This window comes from Dromiciops gliroides, chromosome 4 (assembly GCF_019393635.1).
Source record: "Dromiciops gliroides isolate mDroGli1 chromosome 4, mDroGli1.pri, whole genome shotgun sequence".
NCBI classification, from domain to species: Eukaryota; Metazoa; Chordata; class Mammalia; order Microbiotheria; family Microbiotheriidae; genus Dromiciops; species Dromiciops gliroides.
In genome coordinates this window covers 64,099,304-64,120,478 of record NC_057864.1, presented here as the reverse complement: position 1 = coordinate 64,120,478, position 21,175 = coordinate 64,099,304, and the positions used below count along the sequence as shown (strand labels likewise).

Here is a 21,175-nt window from a genome sequence, read left to right as displayed (position 1 = left end):
TACTCTATATAAAGCACACAAGATTCTAAAAATTGCAATAGAACTTTGATCCTTATAATACAAAGTTTTCCTCTCTCTGTGGGCACCAACATACACCATGATTATTTTTGATGACATGACCTCAAAAGGTTTGTGGAGGCATGTAGCTCAAACAAATGAACTGAGCTTGAATAGACCATTATAGGTTTGTCACTATGGAGTGATTTAAACCTTTATTAAAACAATTTATATTTTCAGCCTGCCTACACTCCTTGGGGGATAATGAATTCTATTCCTGTTTGATGTTTAAACAGTACTTTCTCTTAATTGGTTTGAAAATTAATATCTAGAACAGTTCTGGCACAGAGGAAGCATTTAATAAATACCTGATGTTTATTAATTGATTGATCATATTCTCATCAACAAGCTAGATTTGGCTGATGGAGTAGAAATGACAAGAATCTTAGTGGGACAAGTGACTGAAACATTTTCAAATTTGTGATGAAGGGTTATAGGAAAATTGTTGAACTCTCTAGATTTTGAGAAAATAGATTTCAGAGAAAATATAAGCGAGATTCCAGGGACAAAAATCAAATAGGGGAAAAAACTCCAGGATGGATGGGGGAATTATATTCATGAGATAAACTACCCAGAGTAATAATTCCATTGAGGAAGAAAAAGAGTGGTTTTGTAAAGAATCTAACGCATGAGGATGCACAAGGAATTGATATTTAATAAGCATAAATGTAATGGATTTCTCCTCACTAGAGGTCCGCAACCATCATTGTGGACTGATATTTTATTCATGTATGAGTTGGTCTACAAGGCTCCTGAGGTCTGTTTAACCTCTGAGATGTTGTGATTCTGTGATTAATGCAGCAAGGCATCACTGTATCTCCATTTTTAGTTTCCTGTCAATTCTACATTAACTCAAAAAATGGTGTGAAACTTTGTCAGAGGTTTTAAGAAACTCTAATAAGTAGCATTTAAATAGGACCTTAAGGCTTCCAAATCACTTGCTAACTCTTATCTCATTTGATCTTCACAATAGCTTCTAGGTAGCTATTATTTTTGCCCCTGTTTTACGGAGAAGGAAATTGAAACTAAAAAAGTTAAGTGATATAACCAAGATCACACAGCTAATGAGGAGCAATGGTGGGATTCAAATGCAAACCTTCTTCACTCTAAGTCCAACACTCTCTCCATCACATCACCTCGTTACCATGAATTGTGTCAATTAGGTTTTCCTTAACAATATTCTTACTTTTTTTTCCCTGAAAAATGCTAGCAGGTGAGTTAGGAGTGATTTTACATAAATCTTATTGCTCTCCTCCAAAGAGATGATGGCTAAACTCTTCAGTGATCATGTTTTTTTTTATTATTATTATATATTATTACTAACACAAACTTGCTTATTGTAGAAGTGAGAATTGCTGGTGTGTAATTATCAGGGTTTTTTCCTTCTTTTTCAAGTGGGTTTAAAAAAAATACAATCACAGCCTGGAGTTAAAACTAAAGTTATTTCACTTTCACTCCAGTACTCATACGGTTTACAATAGTTCCATAGTTTAATCTGTAAATTCACTGTAAACAATTGGATGCATTCCTATATCTGTGATTTATTTATAGTCAATTTTTCAGTTAGGTATTGCACATCCTTACCATTATTTGTCTAAAAAGTCTTATAGCCAGCTTCCAAATAAAATTTAGGAATGGGAATTTAAGTCCTCAATTTTATTAGAAAATTATAATTTTCCCATTTAATAGCTGCTTTTAAAAGTTTGTGATTCTTGGGGCAGCTAGGTGGCACAGTGGATAGAGCACCAGCCCTGGAGTCAGGAGTACCTGAGTTCAAATCTGGCCTCAGACACTTAACATTTACTAGCTGTGTGACCCTGAGCAAGTTACTTAACCCTAATTGCCTCACTAAAAAAAAAAAAGTTTGTGATTCTTATTCTATCTTGGGACCAAAATGTTTTCCTCCATAGTAACACATATCTGATTTTATAATGTAAATCATTGGTATAATATGGTATAATTTCTGCAAACTGGCTTTTCAGGAACATACTTCCATAAAGAAAGAACTGTTCTGATTTCTTTGACTGTGTGATCACTTAATTTCCTGTACATAACAACAGTTGGTCTTTGGAATTTGTGGTACATAAATTACCTTGTTATCCATTTTGCACATTTGTATGAATATCTGACTTGGATCCCTTTCATAGGGCTAGAAAGATGGTATCACTAGTTTGATTGTTGGGAAGGGCCAACTTAAAATATAATTTACCCAGGCTATCTAGTAATTCAGGCAATAAACATTTATTAAGTACCTACTAGGTACCAGGTGCCATGCTAAGCATTGGTGATATAAAAGGGTCAAAAGACAGTCCTTGGTCCCAAAGAACTCACAATGTAATGGAGAAGACAAGAAGCAAACAAATACCTACCAACTATTATAGATAAGTGGGAAATAATTAAGAGAGGGAAGTCACTAGAATTATGTATGCTCAGTTAAAACATTCTGCAGAGTAATGCACAACTGAATTCATCTTGACTAGAATGGAGGGTTTTATGGTGGAGGAGAGCTATAAAACAAATCAAAAGTGGTCTAATACAGGGATAAATTTTGGTCACCGATGACAAGTTAACCCATATCTATATTATTATTTATTATTATTATTTTATGAATACAGGTATGTCCTACTTCAAGAATATGAGGAATATAAAAAAATTCATATTTATAAAAGATGCATTGGGGATAGAAAGGACTTTAGTATAATATGTATATATATATAACATATTTTATATAATGTATATTATACATACATTGTACAAGAGATAACTCCTCTATTATATTTAAATGTTTTAGAGATCATTGGTATAAAGAACCTAGAGAACAGAGTGGGTTTGTGAGAAAGTCAATAGGAAAAAGAGTAGATTCAAGAGAAAGTTAAAGCCTAAGTATTAGGAGCTATTATTGTCAGTACTTCAAAGGCGAAGATAGATATCAATGAAATAATTGTGTTAAGCAATGGCAAAATGACCAGATTTGCAAAAACAAAACCAAAAAACAATGAAAAAACAAAAGAACCCCAAATCTGATAATCTTATTTAGATAGGATTTTTTTTAAAGTAACACAACACCTGAATCATCTAGGAAGATTGCGGTAGTCATAAAGCTTTTTGGCTAGTGGAGATCTTTCTGGTGATCCTTAAGAGTTTGCTTAAGTGGCTTTCTAGTAGAAGAATGCATTATTGTTCTTCCTGAGACTCCTGGGAAGAGAGTGTAGGGAGGTGTTCGGATGCTATGGATGATCTCCATTTCCAGAATGAGTCATTTCCAGAGTGCAATCTACCTGAAAGGAGGTTTTAGACAATGCTATCCCTTAATAACTTTGCCCCCAGCCCATTTCTTCAGGCTCATTTGGACATGATTCTCCCTCCTACATGAGGAGGTACAGCCAAACTGCCTTTCTTTCTACTCCCTACAGAGGATCTTCCATCTCTCATGTCTGTGCATGTGGACTGACTGTCCCCAGTGCTTGGAACACACTCTCCCTTCACCTCAGCCTCCCAGAATGCCTCCTTTTAAAATGCAGCTCAAGCACCACCCTCTTCGTGAATGAAGCCTTTTCTGATCCCTTCAGCACTAATGCCTTCCTGCTCAGAATACATTCTATTTAATTACTTTGTATTCATTTGTGTGTTTTTTCTTTCTATTTATTCTGTATAGACTTAGGTGTCTGCTCCTCTTCCCTCCTTAGAGTGCATACTCCTTGCAAGTGGGCATTGCTTCTTTTATTGTCTTTGTACACCTAGTACCTAGCACACTGCCTGGCACACAGTAGACAATTAACGCTTCTTGATGGTTGGTAGATTTAGCTGTAGTTTCTGGACACCGAGAAATAAGGTATGTGTATCATTGGAAAAGGCCAACATCTTGAAAAGATGAATATTTTTTGACAACCTAATGTCAGGAAGACGAAAGAAAAAGGGAAAGTTGGTGAAAAAAGCTATCTGTGAACCTAGGCCCAGGAGTCAGCAATTAAACTGAGTTAGGGGACATGGCGAATGTGGAAAGAGTGAATGTCTATGTTGCATCAAGTGGGAGTGGTAGGCATTTGAGAATAGTGAGGCTATAAACGTCACTTTTTGAGTAAAGTTAACATTTTAATTCCTACCTTTTTGAGAGAATAATGATCACCCAGTAAAATACAACATATTTCGGTGTGGTGGTACATGCCTGTGACTCCTGCTACTGGGAGAGGCTGAGGCTGGTGGATTGATTAAGCTTAGGAGTTCTGATTGGGGTGTCCATTCGAAATTTAGCACTAACATGGTGAAGCTCTGGGGTCAGAGCGCCAGCAGGCTGCCCAATTTGGGAAAATCGAGCAAGTTAAAGCTTCCTTGCTGATCAGTACTGGGACTGGGCCCATGAACTAACATTGTATTTATGCAGGTCATTCAGCTAATAAGTGGCAGAGGCAGGAGTCAAGTCCCAGGCTTCTGACCCTTAACCCAATGGTCTTTCCATCTGGTGGTTTTGAAAATTCCATTGATCAAAAGAGGCATCATTCTAATAATCAAAATGGAATTTTGGTCAGAACCAGGTTTTGGGGATTATTTTCTAAAGAAATTCCATTAATTTCAAAATTTTCCAGCAGGGGGAGTTCTAACATGCTGCATAAGAGATTTTTCAAAGACTTTTCCCCCCAAAGCAAACAGAAAAACAAACAGAAAGGCTGTGTGCCTTGCTTTGCTGCCATGTCAATGAGTAAATATGTGACTAAGCTCAATTAAATGTTTAGTCCAAAACCAAGCAATGATATTGGTAGAGACAGAATGGCCCACATTTTCTCTGCCTCCATGAAGTTCTTTCTGATGTAGTCAGATTAGGATTGGATTTTCTGTGTTAGCTGTTACTGAGGAGCAAAAGGCCAATTTATGGGCAGAAATATAAGTAGTGTTTTTTCTTTCTGATAATGTCATGCTGCCTCTAAGTAATTTCTTAGTCAGAAAAAGACTCAAAAACAGTCTTTGAAAACGAAATTTTCAACATGTGGCAAAGGCACTTCTGAACTCTGGAGAATTCAAGTCCATTTACTTAGTGGCTGGCCTCTCTTTCTTTCTTTCTTTCTTTCTTTCTTTCTTTCTTTCTTTCTTTCTTTCTTTCTTTCTTTCTTTCTTTCTTTCTTTCTTTCTTTCTTTCTTTCTTTCTTTCTTTTTTTTGAAAAGGAAATACTATGTTTGTAAAAGTTAGTGCTAAAAGGGCAGGGATCATATGTCCCTAGGGTCATGTAAAGAGTCTGGAGAAGGAATCAGAGGTTCTAACTAACAACCATCGGCTCAGTCACAAAGAATTCACCAAAGAAAATGGTTATCGATCGTATGAATGCAACTGTTATTGATGTTCCCTATCTTTTCTACGTTTACAATTTTGTGAGAGAGTAAGTGATGGGTGGGTTGCTGTGTGTAGGGAAGAAGAGCAGTAGTGCAAATGTGATAAATTTTCAACCATCATCCTTGCTCTAGACCCAGGACTCTAACAAGAAGTTAAACCTTTTGTTTTATATTTAATAACACATACACGTTTTTAGTAGTTGTTTTAATAAAAGCGCCTACAAAAACTCTACCAGTTCAGGCCTAAAGTCACTAAATAAAGCAAGTCTAGACTGCAGAATCGATGAAAACCATATGGGAGCCTTTCAGGCATCTCCCTTAACAAAAGCTGCCATCATTCTGGAGCTATGTGCCACAAAATATGCTTTCAGAAAAACATTGCTACAGTGACCACGGGAAGCCCTTGATGAGATAACTGCTGCACTTTGGCAGGGAGAAGCCAAAAACATTTAGAAATAAAAGGCTTGCATTTTCTCTCACATCTTGCACACATACCTTTTCTTAAACATCATTGATGTGATAAAAAAGGTCAGATAATAAGAACAGATGAAATAGAGATAGGAAATTTAATAATATAATATAATCTCTCTATGTCTAAAGTAAGTGTAGAGTATAAGGTAAATTTCTAGTTTTCAAGAAGAGCACAATTATGCTGCATGATTATTTCTTTCTTTATATTTTTTTTCTTTTTTTTCTTTTTCTTTTTCTTTTTTTTTTGGTGAGGCAATTGGGGCTAAGTGACTTGCCCAGGGTCACATAGCTAGTAAGTGTTAAATGTCTGAGGCCGTACCTGAACTCAGGTCCTCCTGAATCCAAGGCTGGTGTTCCATCCACTATGTCACCTAGCTGCCCTGCATGATTACTTCTTGACTCTACTGGAGTACCTCTGGTCAACAGATCTCAAAGCAATTTTGGACAAGGCCTGACAACCAAGTCCTGTTTTGAATAATGGTGGATGTTACATGAAGCCAAAAAGAGATGACATTTTCTTCCTCTCATTACCTCATTGTACTTGTCTGCCCAAAGCTAGAAGGCAGGTGCCTAACATGAGTAACTAACGGAAAAGAGAATGGGATCCAGAGTTCTAGAAAGTGCTGCTGAATTGAGGTACAAAGAAGAAAAGAACTGGGAAGGAAAGAAGTGGGGAGGTGGAGTGAAGAATGACTGCAGGAGAACATTCTCAAGTACTGCCCCTGACATTGGAGACAACTGACCCATGATCTCTGTAATCACTTCTTAGTCTTTTCTCAAATCTTTATGCACCATTTAAAAAAACTATATATTCTTATAGAGTGGGTGAATAAGAAACAGACAAAAATAAAGAAATAAGGACTTTAAAGGTAGCTATAATAAAACATTGAAAATTTTCAATATTGTGGGGATGCATTTGTAAATTCTGGAGATCCACTGGGGACCTCTTATTTCATATACCTATTGTGGCTTTCAAGAAAACTAGTGAAATCCTAGATTGGTTTTCAGCATTTCATTGTAGGAAGGAAAGACATAGGGATTTAGGGAAAGTAAAGCCTCCATGTTTAAGAGCATTAGCTCCTTAGGACTGAGGTTAGAGGTTTTGTAAGCAATTAGAATGTTGTAACTGCTGAATAAATATTAATTAAGCAACAGTATGGAGGCAAACGATCTTACCTACATAGTAAAAAATAAAATAAAATAAAATTGAAGCATTTGGTCACATAACCAAAGTTTGAAGGGGGGGGCAGCTAGGTGGCACAGTGGATACAGCACCAGCCCTGGATTCAGGAGGACCTGAGTTCAAATCCGGCCTCAGACACTTTACACACTTACTAGCTGTGTGACCCTGGGCAAGTCACTTAACCCCAATCGCCTCACCAAAAAAAAAAAAAGTTTGAGAAGGAATGGGGAAACTCTATTCAAGTACATTTATTATTGATGTAATATCTTTTTCTTAAAATGAGAATGTTATAGTTTGAAAAAATTATACAATACTCTCAAGATGACTGAAAAAGTCTATTTATATAGTCTGAAAAACTGAAATGTACGGTCAGTATATTGGAAGCAGGATGGTCCAGTGCAGAAAGCCCCGGGATTAAAGTCAGAGAGACTTATTTTCCAATTCTGATTCTATTGCTGACTAGCTGCGTGATCTTGGGAGAGTCACTTCTCTGTTGGGGGAGTTTCAGTTTCCTCATCTACAAAACAAGAGGATTGGACTGGGTGATCTCTAAAATCCCTCCCAGTTCCAAATTATGCTTCTGGGATTTTTAGGGATCAGGGAGGCAATAGGAAATTACTGTACTGCAGCGATTCTTCCACTAAACACATGCACTAATGCTTCCTTAATTGTCCACCTCCCAAAGCAATCAGTAATTTAAAATTTTTCTCTAATAAAGTTTCTTTATTTCAACTTATTTTATATTTCCCATCACTGATAAAAGGAGAAATTTCTCTTGGTCCTTACAAATAGTAGTGGTAATTCTTTTGTTCAGTTTCTACATTTTTTTCATTTACTAACATAAAGGAATGAATAATGGTAGGCATGTGGATATTCAATTGCCACAGTGCCTTGACTTCAAACTTTGAGAAAAAGATCAGTCACTTTCAAAATTGATTTTGAAAATAATTTCAAAATGCATCAACACAATTGTATACAGTGTAGAATGGGCTTTAAGGATACTAACACTCATCTTCCAGACATTGTGAGGAAAGTGCTTTGAAAATATCAGGTACTATAGATATATGAGGTGATAACCAACGTTCTCACAATTTGAATGAAGCTTCTCTTGGAATCACAGAGATAGCAAAGTACCCGGAAATGTCCCTACCATCCACCCTCCTCCTCATACACATTGACTGAGAGTCCTAGACCAAAGCTTCTCCTCTCATGGTCCCCAGGCAATGCTCAGGACTCTAAAGTTAGGGAGAAATGGGAATCTTCTTGGAAAGAGGGAGCATCCTCCTCCAGTGAAATTACAGACTCTAAGAGGGGAGGGGAAGGGTGGTATTTGGTAAAGTGGTTGTAAGGCCAGTGATTTGCAAACCTAAAACACTCAGGACCAGTGAGTAGTTGATTATCCAGTCATTAGTACCCAGTTACTTTGTTTATTCTTCTCCCTCTTTCTCTGCCACACATTTGACCTGTATTACTTTTGACTGATCTGTCCATCAAAGGACAGGTAAGGGATGGAGTTTTACATTTCTCATCCATTACAACCCCCTATTGGATTTATATTAGAATAATTAGAAAATATTCTTGGTACTTTTTTCAGTGTCTGACATAATTTAAAAGATGCTGCATTCTCATAGACTAAAAACTCTTTATGTCTTGGGGAAAATCTGGGTCAAAGCTTTTCCTGTTTAGGTTGAACAGTTGAGAATTTGAGGTACTGGCCTTTCTGAGCAGCTGAGATGGGGGCATTCTTCCTATAGTAAAAGTGAATAATAAAACTCTTAATACTTTTGCTTCTCCTTAAACAACACTGGATATTTATTGATGTTTGTGGGAGCAGGTTGTTTTGTTTTGTTTTTTAATTCACCAGTTTCAAGCACTCCTTCTTTGTAGTTTTTGTACACCCTGTGGCTGTGATGTCTGAAGAGCAGCCAAAAGGAAAGAACAAGGGTCACACCAAGTTACAGCATCGCCTACACTGGGAAGTTGCCTAAATACCTTGTGGCTTCAGACTTGCCCTCTACAGAAACTTTTCTAATTTTGGATCATGGAGCCATGTGACCCTCACCCTCATCCAATTGCTAGTAATTTGGCATCAATACACAGTCAGCTCTCTCAAGCTTTACCCGCTCCCCTCCCCTCTAAACACTGGCCAGAGCAAAAAGTACTAAATTATTTGGGGCCACGTGATTCTGGAAGCTAGGTGGATTTTATCTGGCAACCAAAGGGTGTAAATATGTGTTTAGACCCAGACACACCCACAGAGGAAACTAACTATATGTAGACATGAGCAAGCCAAGGGCTTTCGATGTCAACTATTTTAAAGTTCTCCATTTAGACAGCTATAAGATTGTGACAAGCAGACAAAAGCCACCAAGCCCGCAGCTCCTTTTTAAACCCTTTTCTTGCTGGAGGTAGGCACCTAAAGACATAGGGCTTTGAGGGAAGGATCCAGCATTTAAACTTTCATTTTGAATTTCCTGGTCGTTATTGGTTAAAGCAACGGCGGTAAGCATTATTTACATTTTGCTTCTAATTTTTCATAATAAACGATAACTCATAAAGAAGGGAGACTGCGCTGCCTGCTCATTCTGGGAGCTTGGTAGTTGGATGGAATTTAAGGGATGGAGGGCTACAATTCAGCATGCCATGAAACTTTGAAGTTTTGGAAAAACTCATTGGATAACAGCTAGCTCTAACTGGCTAGAACAGAATGCCTAACTGTAAATTCATTCATTTGTAGCAGTGAGAGAGAAAAAACCCCAATGAAACTGTGGCAATCACATTGTAGGACACGTCCACCACAGTACACATTGACTTACAATCTAGCCTTTTATTTTTAATCTGACATTAACTTGTGTATAGGAACATTCAGCAGATTTCAACTGGTGACAATTTGCTGCTGACTGGCCACAGGGAAAACAATAAATCTTTGACTATAGCATATTCTACTGGTCACTGATTCCTGTGCCAGACTTCTGCCTTGGCTGTCTTCCTCTATCAATCAGGTGAGACCTAGGGCAAGGCTAGGAATACTTAACCTCTGGAAAGGCTTTCCCTCCCTTTGTGGAAGCTAGCATTTCAGAGCCCCTAAAGAGAACAATGAAAGGGCTATTTGCTATTTCTTGTCATGGAACACGGAAGTAGTTCTGTTTAGTTAACCCCATGCCAGCTACCTCTGAGCTAACAAGGGCATATTGTTATACCCCCAGTTGCCTGACTGCATTTACACGACTTGTGCTTTGATGCATGTAAAAAGCAAACTATATAGTTTTGTCATCTCTTATTCCCAGCTTCACTCTCAACATTTGGTGTATGGAAAAACCATGTAGCAAAGCCCTTTAAAAACACTGGGGAAATAGTCTACCTCTGCGATCTGCCAATACTCCCCAATTCTGATCTCCCCCAAACTTGTAGTTCTATTCCTGGGCCTCTCGTGAGCAGTGTCTCATTCTGATTTGTGGCAGGATGGAGATGTTTATGGAAAGTGGAAAGTTCTCTAGGCCCAAGAAGGAAACCACCAAACTCATTTTACTTTGACTGAAACAAGTTTTGAAACTAAGAACTGAAATGGGAAAGCCTGAAATTAGGCATCTGGTCACCTAGGCTGATGTCACATATTGGGAATGACAGCCATACTAGAATGTGAGAGGGAGGTTTCCCTGAGTGCCTAAAGGAGAGGAAACTAAATTGGCCGTTCTCTCTTTATGAACCAGTATATTGAGTTGTATAGGGCCCTAAATGATAGTACTATCTAATGCTAAGCTAGCAATACTGTTAGAAGCAGGGTCTCATAAATTCTGTTACATAATAATCTTGTGGACATTCCCTAAATATTAGAAACAGAAAAAAAATCAAAGTTGGCTTCCTGAACCCGGTCCACCTCATTGTTTGTCTTTAATTAATTATTTTAAAGTTTAACTTGGTTTAAAAAATATATATATCCATCTGAACAATTGGAATTCTTTTTTCTTTTTCTTTTGTTCTTTTTTAAAGGGAGAGTGGCTAAGGAAGTGGGAAGGTCTTGACTGAAACTAGAAGTCACAAGCTGAATGCGTCATTTGTCCAGATGACGACAGACTGTTACAAGAAGCCATAACTGTGGAGATCTGAGGAGTAAGAATGACTCCAGTATACCTATTGAGGAGGAATCAACACAGGCTAGTCACAGAAGCAGACTTGGTCCCTTAGCCAACAACTTTAAAGTTCACCAGCTTCATCCTCCATGGTACCAAACCTTGATGTTAAGGATGCAATGGCATGTTCGTAAGAATCGAGGGGTTGTCCTTACTCAAAATTTGGGGGACTGGCTGAAAAAAAAAACAACAAACAAAACAAGGAGACCTTATCCCTAAGTGAAAGCAAATTCATGTAAACTGTCATTAAAACCCATGGTTAACTTACATAAAAGAGATATTTCCAGTCATCAGATGCCACCTGAATTAATACTAAAGCAACTTTTAAATAAGATGAAAAACAAATCACAGGTCGAATCAACTGGAGTTCATTACTGTAGGGAAAGGAACATTATTAATACCTTGTTTTCTCCTCAAAGGTACTTATATCACATTTCCTCTGGGATTACGTGATTAAAGAATAATTGACTGAGTATGGGGGCCTGGAGGGAGGCCGCCTTACCAAATATGCCAAGTGAATTAGCTCAGTGAAGTTTGCAATGGGCTTGCTCTCCTCTTCAAACTTGGTAGCTCGGGACCAAAGGGCCATTCTGATGTGGGCCTGTGGTTCTGTCATATGAACAAATCAGATGCAGGGCATGATTTGGTCATCAGCCTCAATGGTTAGACACCATTAGTAGTGATAAGGCTCTGCTCTATGTAGTTGTATGTGTGGATAAACTAGAGTGAATTGGACTTGAGAGTCAGTCCTTTGAGATGGTCTGACTTAGCCATGCTTAGAAAAGGATCTGCGAAGTGATGGCTAAGATCCGTTCAAAGAAGGTGGGTCACTTATTATTATTATTATTTTAATGTGGTCTAAATAGAAATGGGAGTGCTGAGGTCCATGAAGAAGTAGATCCTTGGACGGAGACCCTCTCCATCATACCCCACCCTTCTCTTCAGATCCTGGTAAAACGTCTTAGTTCAAGGAAAAGGGAGAGGAGCAGAGAGTACAAGCCAGTGAGTGAGTGAATGCCAGAGACAGCTTTCGCCAGGAAAAACACACTCTGATTCAGTTAATTTGTTCTGTTAATGGCCAGGCCGAACTGCCCAATGAACTCATCTGAAGAGGCTGTAACCAAGAATAACTATTTGAGAACTAAAGTTAGTGTGTGATGAAGATTCTGATCTCCGAGTAGGAGAACAAGGTCATAATGGGACTCCACCGAGGCAGTTGGATCTGCTTAAGATCATGGCACTGAGCAAGCATACAGCTGGATTTCTCCAGCCTGGCTGGAGGAGAGTTAGGGGGAAGGGGGGAGGGGACAAGCCAGATCTCCTGGCAACAGACAATGTTTTACAAATCAGAGACGCTGCACAATCAACTTACTCACTAAGTCAGCACCCACATTCGGGAGCTTGGTCGGGATAGACTCTCCCCTATTCAGGTGGGATTAATTAAAGCAAGCACACATCATGCAACGGTTTCAGCTTCCTCACAGAAAAATCCAGTGTACATAAACCAAAACAGCTTGAGAAGCAGAAGAAAAGTGGGCCAAAAATCACTCCCCCTCGTCTCTCCTTCCTCTCCTGTACATTAAAATGGAAAGCAATTTAAAAAAGAAAAAGAAGGAAACTCCCCCCCACCCAGCCCCACCCCAACCCCAAACACTCATGTACTCTTGAAAACTGCAGCAAGCAGCTTGATTAAGTCTGAATAAGGCTTGATAAAGTTATATTTTCTCTTAAAAGGCATAACTTGCTAATAAAGTGGTGGCTTGTCCAAAAGTAAAGTAAGTAATCAGGAGCCCACATCGAATGCCCGCCTTCTAAAGATTCAGTTATTGCTTCTGTAACAATATTAAAGGCAGCGGGGAATGCACAGGAAGGTGTTGCTGTTGCCTTGTCACCTTAGGGGTGTCTGTTTCACACAGACTAGAAGAAAGGGTTTTCAGTGTAGCAAAGAACTTGAAAAATGAAACTTCTTTTTCAGTAGAGTAAGCTTGCTATTGTCCCTGATATGATGGAAAATAACACTTATGCCTTTAATTTTTTTTTTCTTTTTTAGGTAGAGAAAATTGTGGCAAACCCATCAGGGAAAAAGAGAACATCCAAATAAATAAATAAAACACTAGTAAAGTTTTAAGAACATCCCTCAGCTTATTATTATTTTTTTTTTTTGAAATCTTAAACCCCCTTTCTGGCCTGCATTTGCTAGGATTCCTGGTCTGGCTTTTTATTAAAAACAGACGTTATGCGGTCAGAGTACTCCATCTAACACTAAACTTTTAATGGGCATAAGAATACTGAAATATTCTTTCTTTCAGGTGACTCAGCCCCTCACAGGGCTTTTCATCTTCACTTGCTAAACTGGGGAGTAAATTTGAAGCCTCAGCAAAAAACAATGTGCTTTCCTGATTCAACTATATTTCTGTTTTAGAGTTAAGTTCTCTATTGAATTTATCTGCAACCTACTAAATTTTTTTAAAATGGATGCTAAAAATAAATAATAAATTTAATTTTTTAAAAGAATGGAGAATAGCCCGTGGTTTATGGGAAAATATTATTTTGATTCTTTTCTGACAACGATATTTCATTAAAAGATTTGGCTTCAAGCTAACTGTGTGTTCTGGTTGACCAATAAAACAAAGCACTTGGGGGGGGGGCGGAGAATTTATCTACAACTTAAGATAAGCTTACAGTGGATCTATGCTGAGGCCATTCTAGAATTCTCTTTTATGGCAACTTTTAAGTCTTCTGTGTTTGTCCAGTGAGGGCCTTTTAAACTCAATGACCCCCTTCACCAGCCATCCCGTTCCCCGCCAGCAAGCACAGCCGTAAAATGATGGGCTACTGCCGCTTTTTCTGTGAGGCAGGAAATGCCATGAGTGGCTCCACCCAGCTTAACAAGTCAGTTTAGGATTCAAAGGATTATGTTCAGACATGCTTTTGGCAAGCCATCTTATCTGCAACCAAGAAGTGAAGCAAAGTCATGCGAGACAGGCAAGGCAGGCCAATTCAGTGCCAAGGCCAGGCATTGCTAAGTTGCTATGGTTCCTTCTTAGAGTGACACAGACAGAATCCTCTGGGGCGGGGCTCCTCTCCCACCCTTCTCTGAACCTCCTCCATCCCCTGATGGCACAAGGGCAGGCACTGTTTTCCTATCCATCTGAAGTTCTCCAAAACCAACAATTTGTAGACTGCATTTTGCTAGTGTGTTCCTGGGAGGATTAGTTCTAAAATCTCATTTTTTATATTTAAGGGAAATTCTTTTGCATATTTTTGCTGAGGTTCTCATGCCAGAAGAACATTTCAGCTGAGCCTGAAGTGGGTAGGCCAAACCTGGAGGGGATTGGGATGTGAGGACATGAGTAAAAACATTCTGGGAAAATGGAACACTCAGCCCACAGTGCACGGGTCTTTTTTGTCACGTTAGTTCTAAGTGTTTGAAGCCCTCAATCTGTGCATGCCTCTCCTCCCTGCTGCTCCATTTCTATCTTGAAGAGAAAAATACAATTGAAGCATCTTGTCTGAGAGCAGCTAATATTACTCACCTTTAACAGGTAGATTGGAACTTCTAAAATCAAGTGTTTTCTCTTTCTATTATACATTTGTATAGTTGTATTTCTTTTAGAAAATACAAAACAAATTAGTTCAATAATCTTTTTAGAGTAGCACTTAATGTCTAGAGCATTTGTGCTACCTGTGTTTATTATTTTTATTTCTAAAGTCTAGGACTAAGCAACTTTTGCCTCCTTATGCCTTGAAATATGCAAAATCAAGGTGGTTGTTAAGTCGTTTCAGTCATATCTGAATCTTTATGATCCCATTTGGGATGTTCATGGCAGAGATACTGGATTGGTTTACCATTTTCTTCTCCAGCTCTTTTGACAGATGAGGAACTGAGGCAAACAGCATTAAGTGACTTGCCCAGGGTCACACAGCTAGTAACTGTCTGAAGCCAGATTTAAACTCAGGTCCTTCTGACTCCAGGGTCAGTGCTCTATCCACTGAACCACCTAGCTGCCCTAAAATTAAGGTACTATACAATTTTGAGCATAATTATATGTAAATCTCTTCTTAACTTGTCACAATGTTTGATCAAAATGTGATATTCTATTTCTTACATGTCATATTACTGACTATTCTCATGGAATATTATGTTTATGATGACATTTTTAACCATAAAGTTTTGTTTCCAACTTTGAAGTGTTCCTACTTACAAATTGCATGTAGCTTGGGATAAAATATTATTTTGATTTTTTAAAAAATGAATCTTCAGAGGGTATTTGCATGACCTCAGAAAGATACATTCTGGGATTTACCTTGAAATTGGGAAGGTGAGGTATCACCCATAGTACTACTCTCCACATAAAAAAGACAAATAGCCTGTAAAACTCCAAATTCTGCTCTTCTCTCTTACATTGCTCAGCTGAATTCCTGTGATGAGTGGCTGCCACAGTGTCACTCAGATGGACCAGGTTTTCTTTAATTAAATTCTATTTATAGATATTTTACATTGTTGAAGGTTCCACAATGACCTTTAGCCCACACAGCAGGCCCACTCATTTTCCTATGTGGATCTGCTACGAATATTTACCAACCCGTTTACTCTGGGGTGTAAAAATTGCATACAAAAACAGGAAAATGTTTGCAATTTTCTTTTTCAAATAAACCATGTCTGTCATTCTAGGAGAAGAGAACCAAACAACCTCCTTTCCAATAAGCATTCAGTTCCTTACCTTGGGACACTGGGAGGAGCCCGGGTTGGCCGGGATGGAACTTGTGGAGGTGCTCCAAATGCATCACTGTTACTAGGAAAAGGAGGCAAAGGCCCTGGACGGAATGGGACTGGTGGAGCCCCCGACTGGGGGCCTGGGGATGGAATTGCTGGAGCAGGTCCTCGGCCTGACGTGGGTCTGGTGGGAGGAGCATTCAGTGTTGGTCTCCTTTGGTTTGTAGGGCTGGGAGGGGGTGATCTGAGGCACAAAAAACAAATAGTTTACATATGCCTACTCTCTGCCCTTCTTAGATCTTTTCTCACGTTTTTATCTCCTTATTGTTTGTGGAAGATGATTGAGGTAGCTAGATACTATCACCTTGATGCTACTCCAACGATCTTTTTCATTTTCTTGTAACACCCTTTATTACTAACCTTTGTTTCTACTTCACCTAAATTCTCCCATATGTCCTTCCCCCACCCCTTCCCAGACAGTCATCCTATATCATGATGAATATTGTTTAAAAGAAAAAGAGGAGAAAGCATATAAGCAAAATTAATCAATGCATAGAAAAAAATTGTGACATCATATGCAATGTACGAACCAGATTCCCGATCTCAGCATCATCCTCCACTCCTCACCCGTCTGTTGCCAAGGCTTATTATTATTCACCTTTGTGCCATCTCCTCCTCTCCTCTGATGCTGCCCCCACCTTGGTGCAGGCCCTCGTCCTCTCACTTTCAGACAATTCTAATAGCCTGCTGGTGGGTCACCCTGCCCCCAGTCTCTCCCCATTCCAGGCTATCCTCTCCTCAGGGGCTATGTGCAGGTCTGGCCATGCCACTCCTCTACTCAGTAAATTTCAGCTTCAGATAGGAAATCCTCTGTTTGGAATGCAAAGCCCTTCATGACCAAGGTTCCCCCAGTCCCCACCATGCCAGTTTTCTTACACCTTATACCTTTCCCTCTGGTACTCTTCCACCCAGTGACACTCTCCTCCTTCACTTTTCCTCAAACAAGACCCTCCACATCCCCATTCCAGGCATTTTCTCTGGTGAACTCTTTGAGGGCACAAACTATCTTTTGCCTTTCTTTGTATCCTCAAAACTTAGCACAGTGTTTGACACACACTACAAAGGACTGGAAGGAAATGTCTTCTCTTTCTTTTGGGGGGGCCAAGCTGATTCTTTGTAATTTCTCATTATTCATCACTGGTTGTTTTGTGGTGGTTGTTCTTTCCATTTACATGCTTATAGTCTTTTTGTATATTGTTTTCTTGCTCTACTTATTTTGTGTCACATCATATAAAATTTTCCATGCTTCTTTGTATTTATTATATTCAGCATTTCTTACAACACAGTAATATTCCATAAACTCAGGTATCATAATTGATTTAGACATTCTCCAATTGATGAATATGTACTTTGTTTTTAATGTGATGTTATCATTAAAAGTGCTGATTTAAATATTTTTGGTATATATGGAGACTTTTTGCCAATGAGTGGGATCTCTGGGTCAATGGGTATGGACATTTTAGTCATTTTATTTGCATAGCTCCAAATTATTTTTCAAAATGATTGTATTAATTCACAGTTCCACCAACAATGCCTCTCTTCCCACAATGCCTCTCACAATGAGTTTGTGCTTTTGTAATCTTTGCCAATTTGCAGGGTATGAGGGTTGTTTTTATTTGCCCTCCTCATATTATTAGTGACTTGAAGCATTCTTTCATATGGTTTTTAATAGTTTGCCATTCTTCTGTTGGAAACTATTGATTTATATATTTTGAACATTAGGGAATAGTGTTTGGTCTTATATGTTTCTGTTAGTTGCCTGCGTATCTTGGATACCAAACTCATCCATCAAATTTGATACAAAGATTTGCTTCTTATTCTCATTACAATAGTTTTGTGGCAAAGCTTTTTATTTTTAAGTAATCAATGTTATTTATTTTATCTTTTGTGATTGATGCTATCCTTTGGTTAAAATGTATTTCCAACCCAGAGCTATGAAAGTACATGATCTGTTTCACTTCTAATTATTTTTTATATCATCTTTAATATTTAAATCACATATTCCTTTTGAATTTATTGTGGACTGTGGTGTAAGATGCTAGTCTAAGACTAATTTCTGCCAGACTGCTTTCAAGTTTTCTTACTAAGTCTTATTAAATAGTGAATTCTCTCCTAAGTAATTTCTTTTCAGAAATTATGTTCTTTCTAGCATCTTCCTAATACTCAGTATAATGGTAGGGTCGATTAATGGATAGAGTTACAGGAAGACCTGCCTCACACATTTACTGGATGTGTAACCTTGGGAAAGTTATCAAACTCAGATTTAGTTTCTTCATTTGTGGAATGGTAAATAATAATTCCACCTCCCTCACAGGACTGTTGTGAGAATCAAATGAGATAATATATGAAAAGTGCTCACATCATTCTATCAATATTAGCTATTATTATGACAACTAAAATACTTTGGAGGGAAAAAAAGTCATCCTGAGTACATTAAGCTACCATTTATTAAAATAGCAGTTATGTACAATAAAATGAGCCCAATGAATGAAGGATATTAATAAAGAAGTATAATAAATTCTATACTTTCAATTCTATTTAAAGTTAATTTTTGCTTGGTTGGTTATTTGTTAAGAATTCAGCTGGCAAGAGAAATCGAGATTTTTATGCTTTCTAATCTTAGGGATGCAAAGGGCAACCAAGAAAAGGCAAGACAATTCCCATTATTGCTATGTTGTCTACCAAAAATACATGTGTGATCTAGGACAAAGCTTCTGAAACTGTGGGTTGCAACTCCATATGGGGTCAGGTAACTGAATGTGGAAGGGGCCATACAAAATTTGGCAACATTAAAAGGTTATGTATACATATCATCTATCTATCTATCTATCTATCTATCTATCTATCTATCTATCTATCTATCTATCTATCTATCTATCTGGGGTCACATAAAAATTTCTCTGGCGAAAAGAGGTAGTGTGGGGCAGCTAGGTATCTCAGTGGATAAAGCACTGGCCCTGGATTCAGGAGGATCTGAGTTCAAATCCAGCTTCAGACACTTGATACCCATTAGCTGTGTGACCCTGGGCAAGTCACTTAACCCTCATTGCCCCCTGCCAAAAAAAAAAAAGAAAAGAAAAGAAAAGAGGCAGTGAGTGGAGAAAGTTTAAGAAGTCCTGATTCTAGGAAATATATGCGAGGAGGGAAAGTGGATGAGCTTTGTTTTCACAGGAGAGACCTAAGATAATTTAAATATTCTTTGGCCAGAGGACCTCAGCATTTTAGGCCAAACAAGACAGAGCCATCTCTAAGACCTAATATTACAGGGAGATAGAATTTCAGAGTTGGAAGGAATCTCAAAGGCTACATACAAAACCATATCTGAACAACACAAGAAGTGATCAATCATCCAGCTTTTACTTGAATACCTTCTGTGACAGAGGACCCACTATCTCCCAAGGCAATCCATTCCACTTTTGTATAATTTTAGTTATCGGGAATATTCTTCCTTTTGCCAGACAAAAAGTTTCTCCACGGGGGTAGAGGTTGAGAAGTAGTCCTAGGGTTCCCTGACTGAGCCAGGTTTGTCATTAGGTATGTCAATTTAGCTGTTTCTAAATTCATTTAATTATATGGATATCTAGTCCACAATTTTCCATCTTTTTTTATAACAAGAAGAGCATGAGACTCTGCTGAATGGCTTGCTAAAATATAGGTAAATTATATCATTAAACATTCTTCAAATTTATCAGTCTAGTAATCTTGTTTCTATTTTAAAGTTTTTGTGGTTAATCTGGCATGATCTTATTCTTATTGAAGGCTCTTTGTGAGAAAATTCAGAAACAAGGTAGGAGAAGAATGACAGAATATTTGAATGAAGGTGTATGGAGCAAGAAACAAATTATTTTGTCATTGGAATATATAATAAACTATTTGAACAGAAAGAAGAAAAATGTGAGGAGTTTGGGAAACATAAACACAGCCCAAGGACATGATATGCTTGTTATTAGGGACATAGGGGGTTTCAATTATGCAAACTGCTGGAGCTTTCCCTCTCTGTCTCTGTCTGTGTCTCTTTCACTCCTCCCTCCCTCCCTTCATCCTTCCCACTCTTCTTCCTTTTCCTCTTCCTTCTCCTCCCCTTTTTGCTTTTCCTCTTCCTATCTGCCAAAAGAAGAGGAAACAGTAACTTCTTGACCTGTATCAGTAAGTTTATCCTTCTTCAGGTGGAGGAACCAACAAGGTGAAATTATAATTGGGATCTCAGTTGACAGGGAGAGGGGTACTAGTGATTGTTAGGGGTGAGCTAATGGGAACTCTGCAGAGAACTGACTACTTACCCTTCAAGTTTGCCAATAGAGGAGAACAAATTCAGGCTTAATATGACATGAGCTCTAGACTTTGGGATAGCTTTTTGCAGAGGTTTTATAGGAAAGATTGGTAGGGACTCATGCAGTAAACTGTTTAAGAGAAAGTCAGCTCAGGCAGGATGGGAGATGCTCAGGATTAAGTTTTAAAGAAACAAAGGGAAATAATTACACTGAGTTAAAATAGGGTTTGTCTAAATGTGTGTATGCTCAGTGAACTTATGGATCAACTTGTATTTAAAAAGAAAATGTACAGACAATGAAAGAAAGAGGATGAGTATAAGAGCTTGGCATAGTCCCATAAAGTGGTGCCTGGAATTCAAAAGCTCAGAATGAACTGAAGCTAATGAGGGATGCCAGGAACTACAAAGGGTTGGTTTTGTTTTTATTATAACCAATTTCTGAAAATTGACTGTGACTTCTGGGAACTATAGTTCAGCACAGATAGCATTCTCCTCCTGCCCTGGGAGGGACTGAGACTAAAGTATTATAAACACAAAGACTGGGACAGAATTGTGCCATGCAGGGAGTTTTAGCTATTGTGGCAGAGAGGTAGACACCTGACTTTGGCAAACATCAGAGTGGTTGGCACCAGTGATATAATGTTGAGGGGGGGGGAGAGGGAGGAAGGGAGGGGGGGAGAGGGAGATTGAGAGACAGTGGGACAGAGAGAGAGACAATGAGAAACATAGACAATGAGAGAGACAATAAGAGTGAGGAACAGAGACAGAGAGACAGAAAAAGCAACAGAGACAGAGAGAGACAGAGACAGAGAGGCATTTGGTTGGCAATATATGAATTCAGACTTTAGAGTCTAAGTGTAGCAAGTTTGTTCCAGTGGCCCACCCTCTACTTTCTAGAAAAATGAACATTGATGAATATGGCCAGAATGAGCTAATGTGACTGATGGTGGTCTCTCTTTGGGATC

At 38.5% G+C, this 21,175-nt stretch overlaps 1 protein-coding gene across 7 annotated transcripts in view; it reads right to left on the bottom strand.

The window, feature by feature from the left end:
• The window catches only part of DNM3 (dynamin 3), a 592,171-nt gene that overhangs the window by 23,059 nt on the left and 547,937 nt on the right, over window positions 1-21,175 (bottom strand). For 6 of the 7 annotated variants that reach the window (XM_044000106.1, XM_044000101.1, XM_044000102.1 and 3 more), the window contains one exon: window positions 15,888-16,124. In XM_044000106.1, coding sequence (XP_043856041.1) covers window positions 15,888-16,124 — 237 coding nt within the window. Of the gene's footprint in view, window positions 1-10,706; window positions 11,338-15,887; window positions 16,125-21,175 lie in introns of those variants that run through there. The other variant, XM_044000108.1, reaches the window with a different exon arrangement.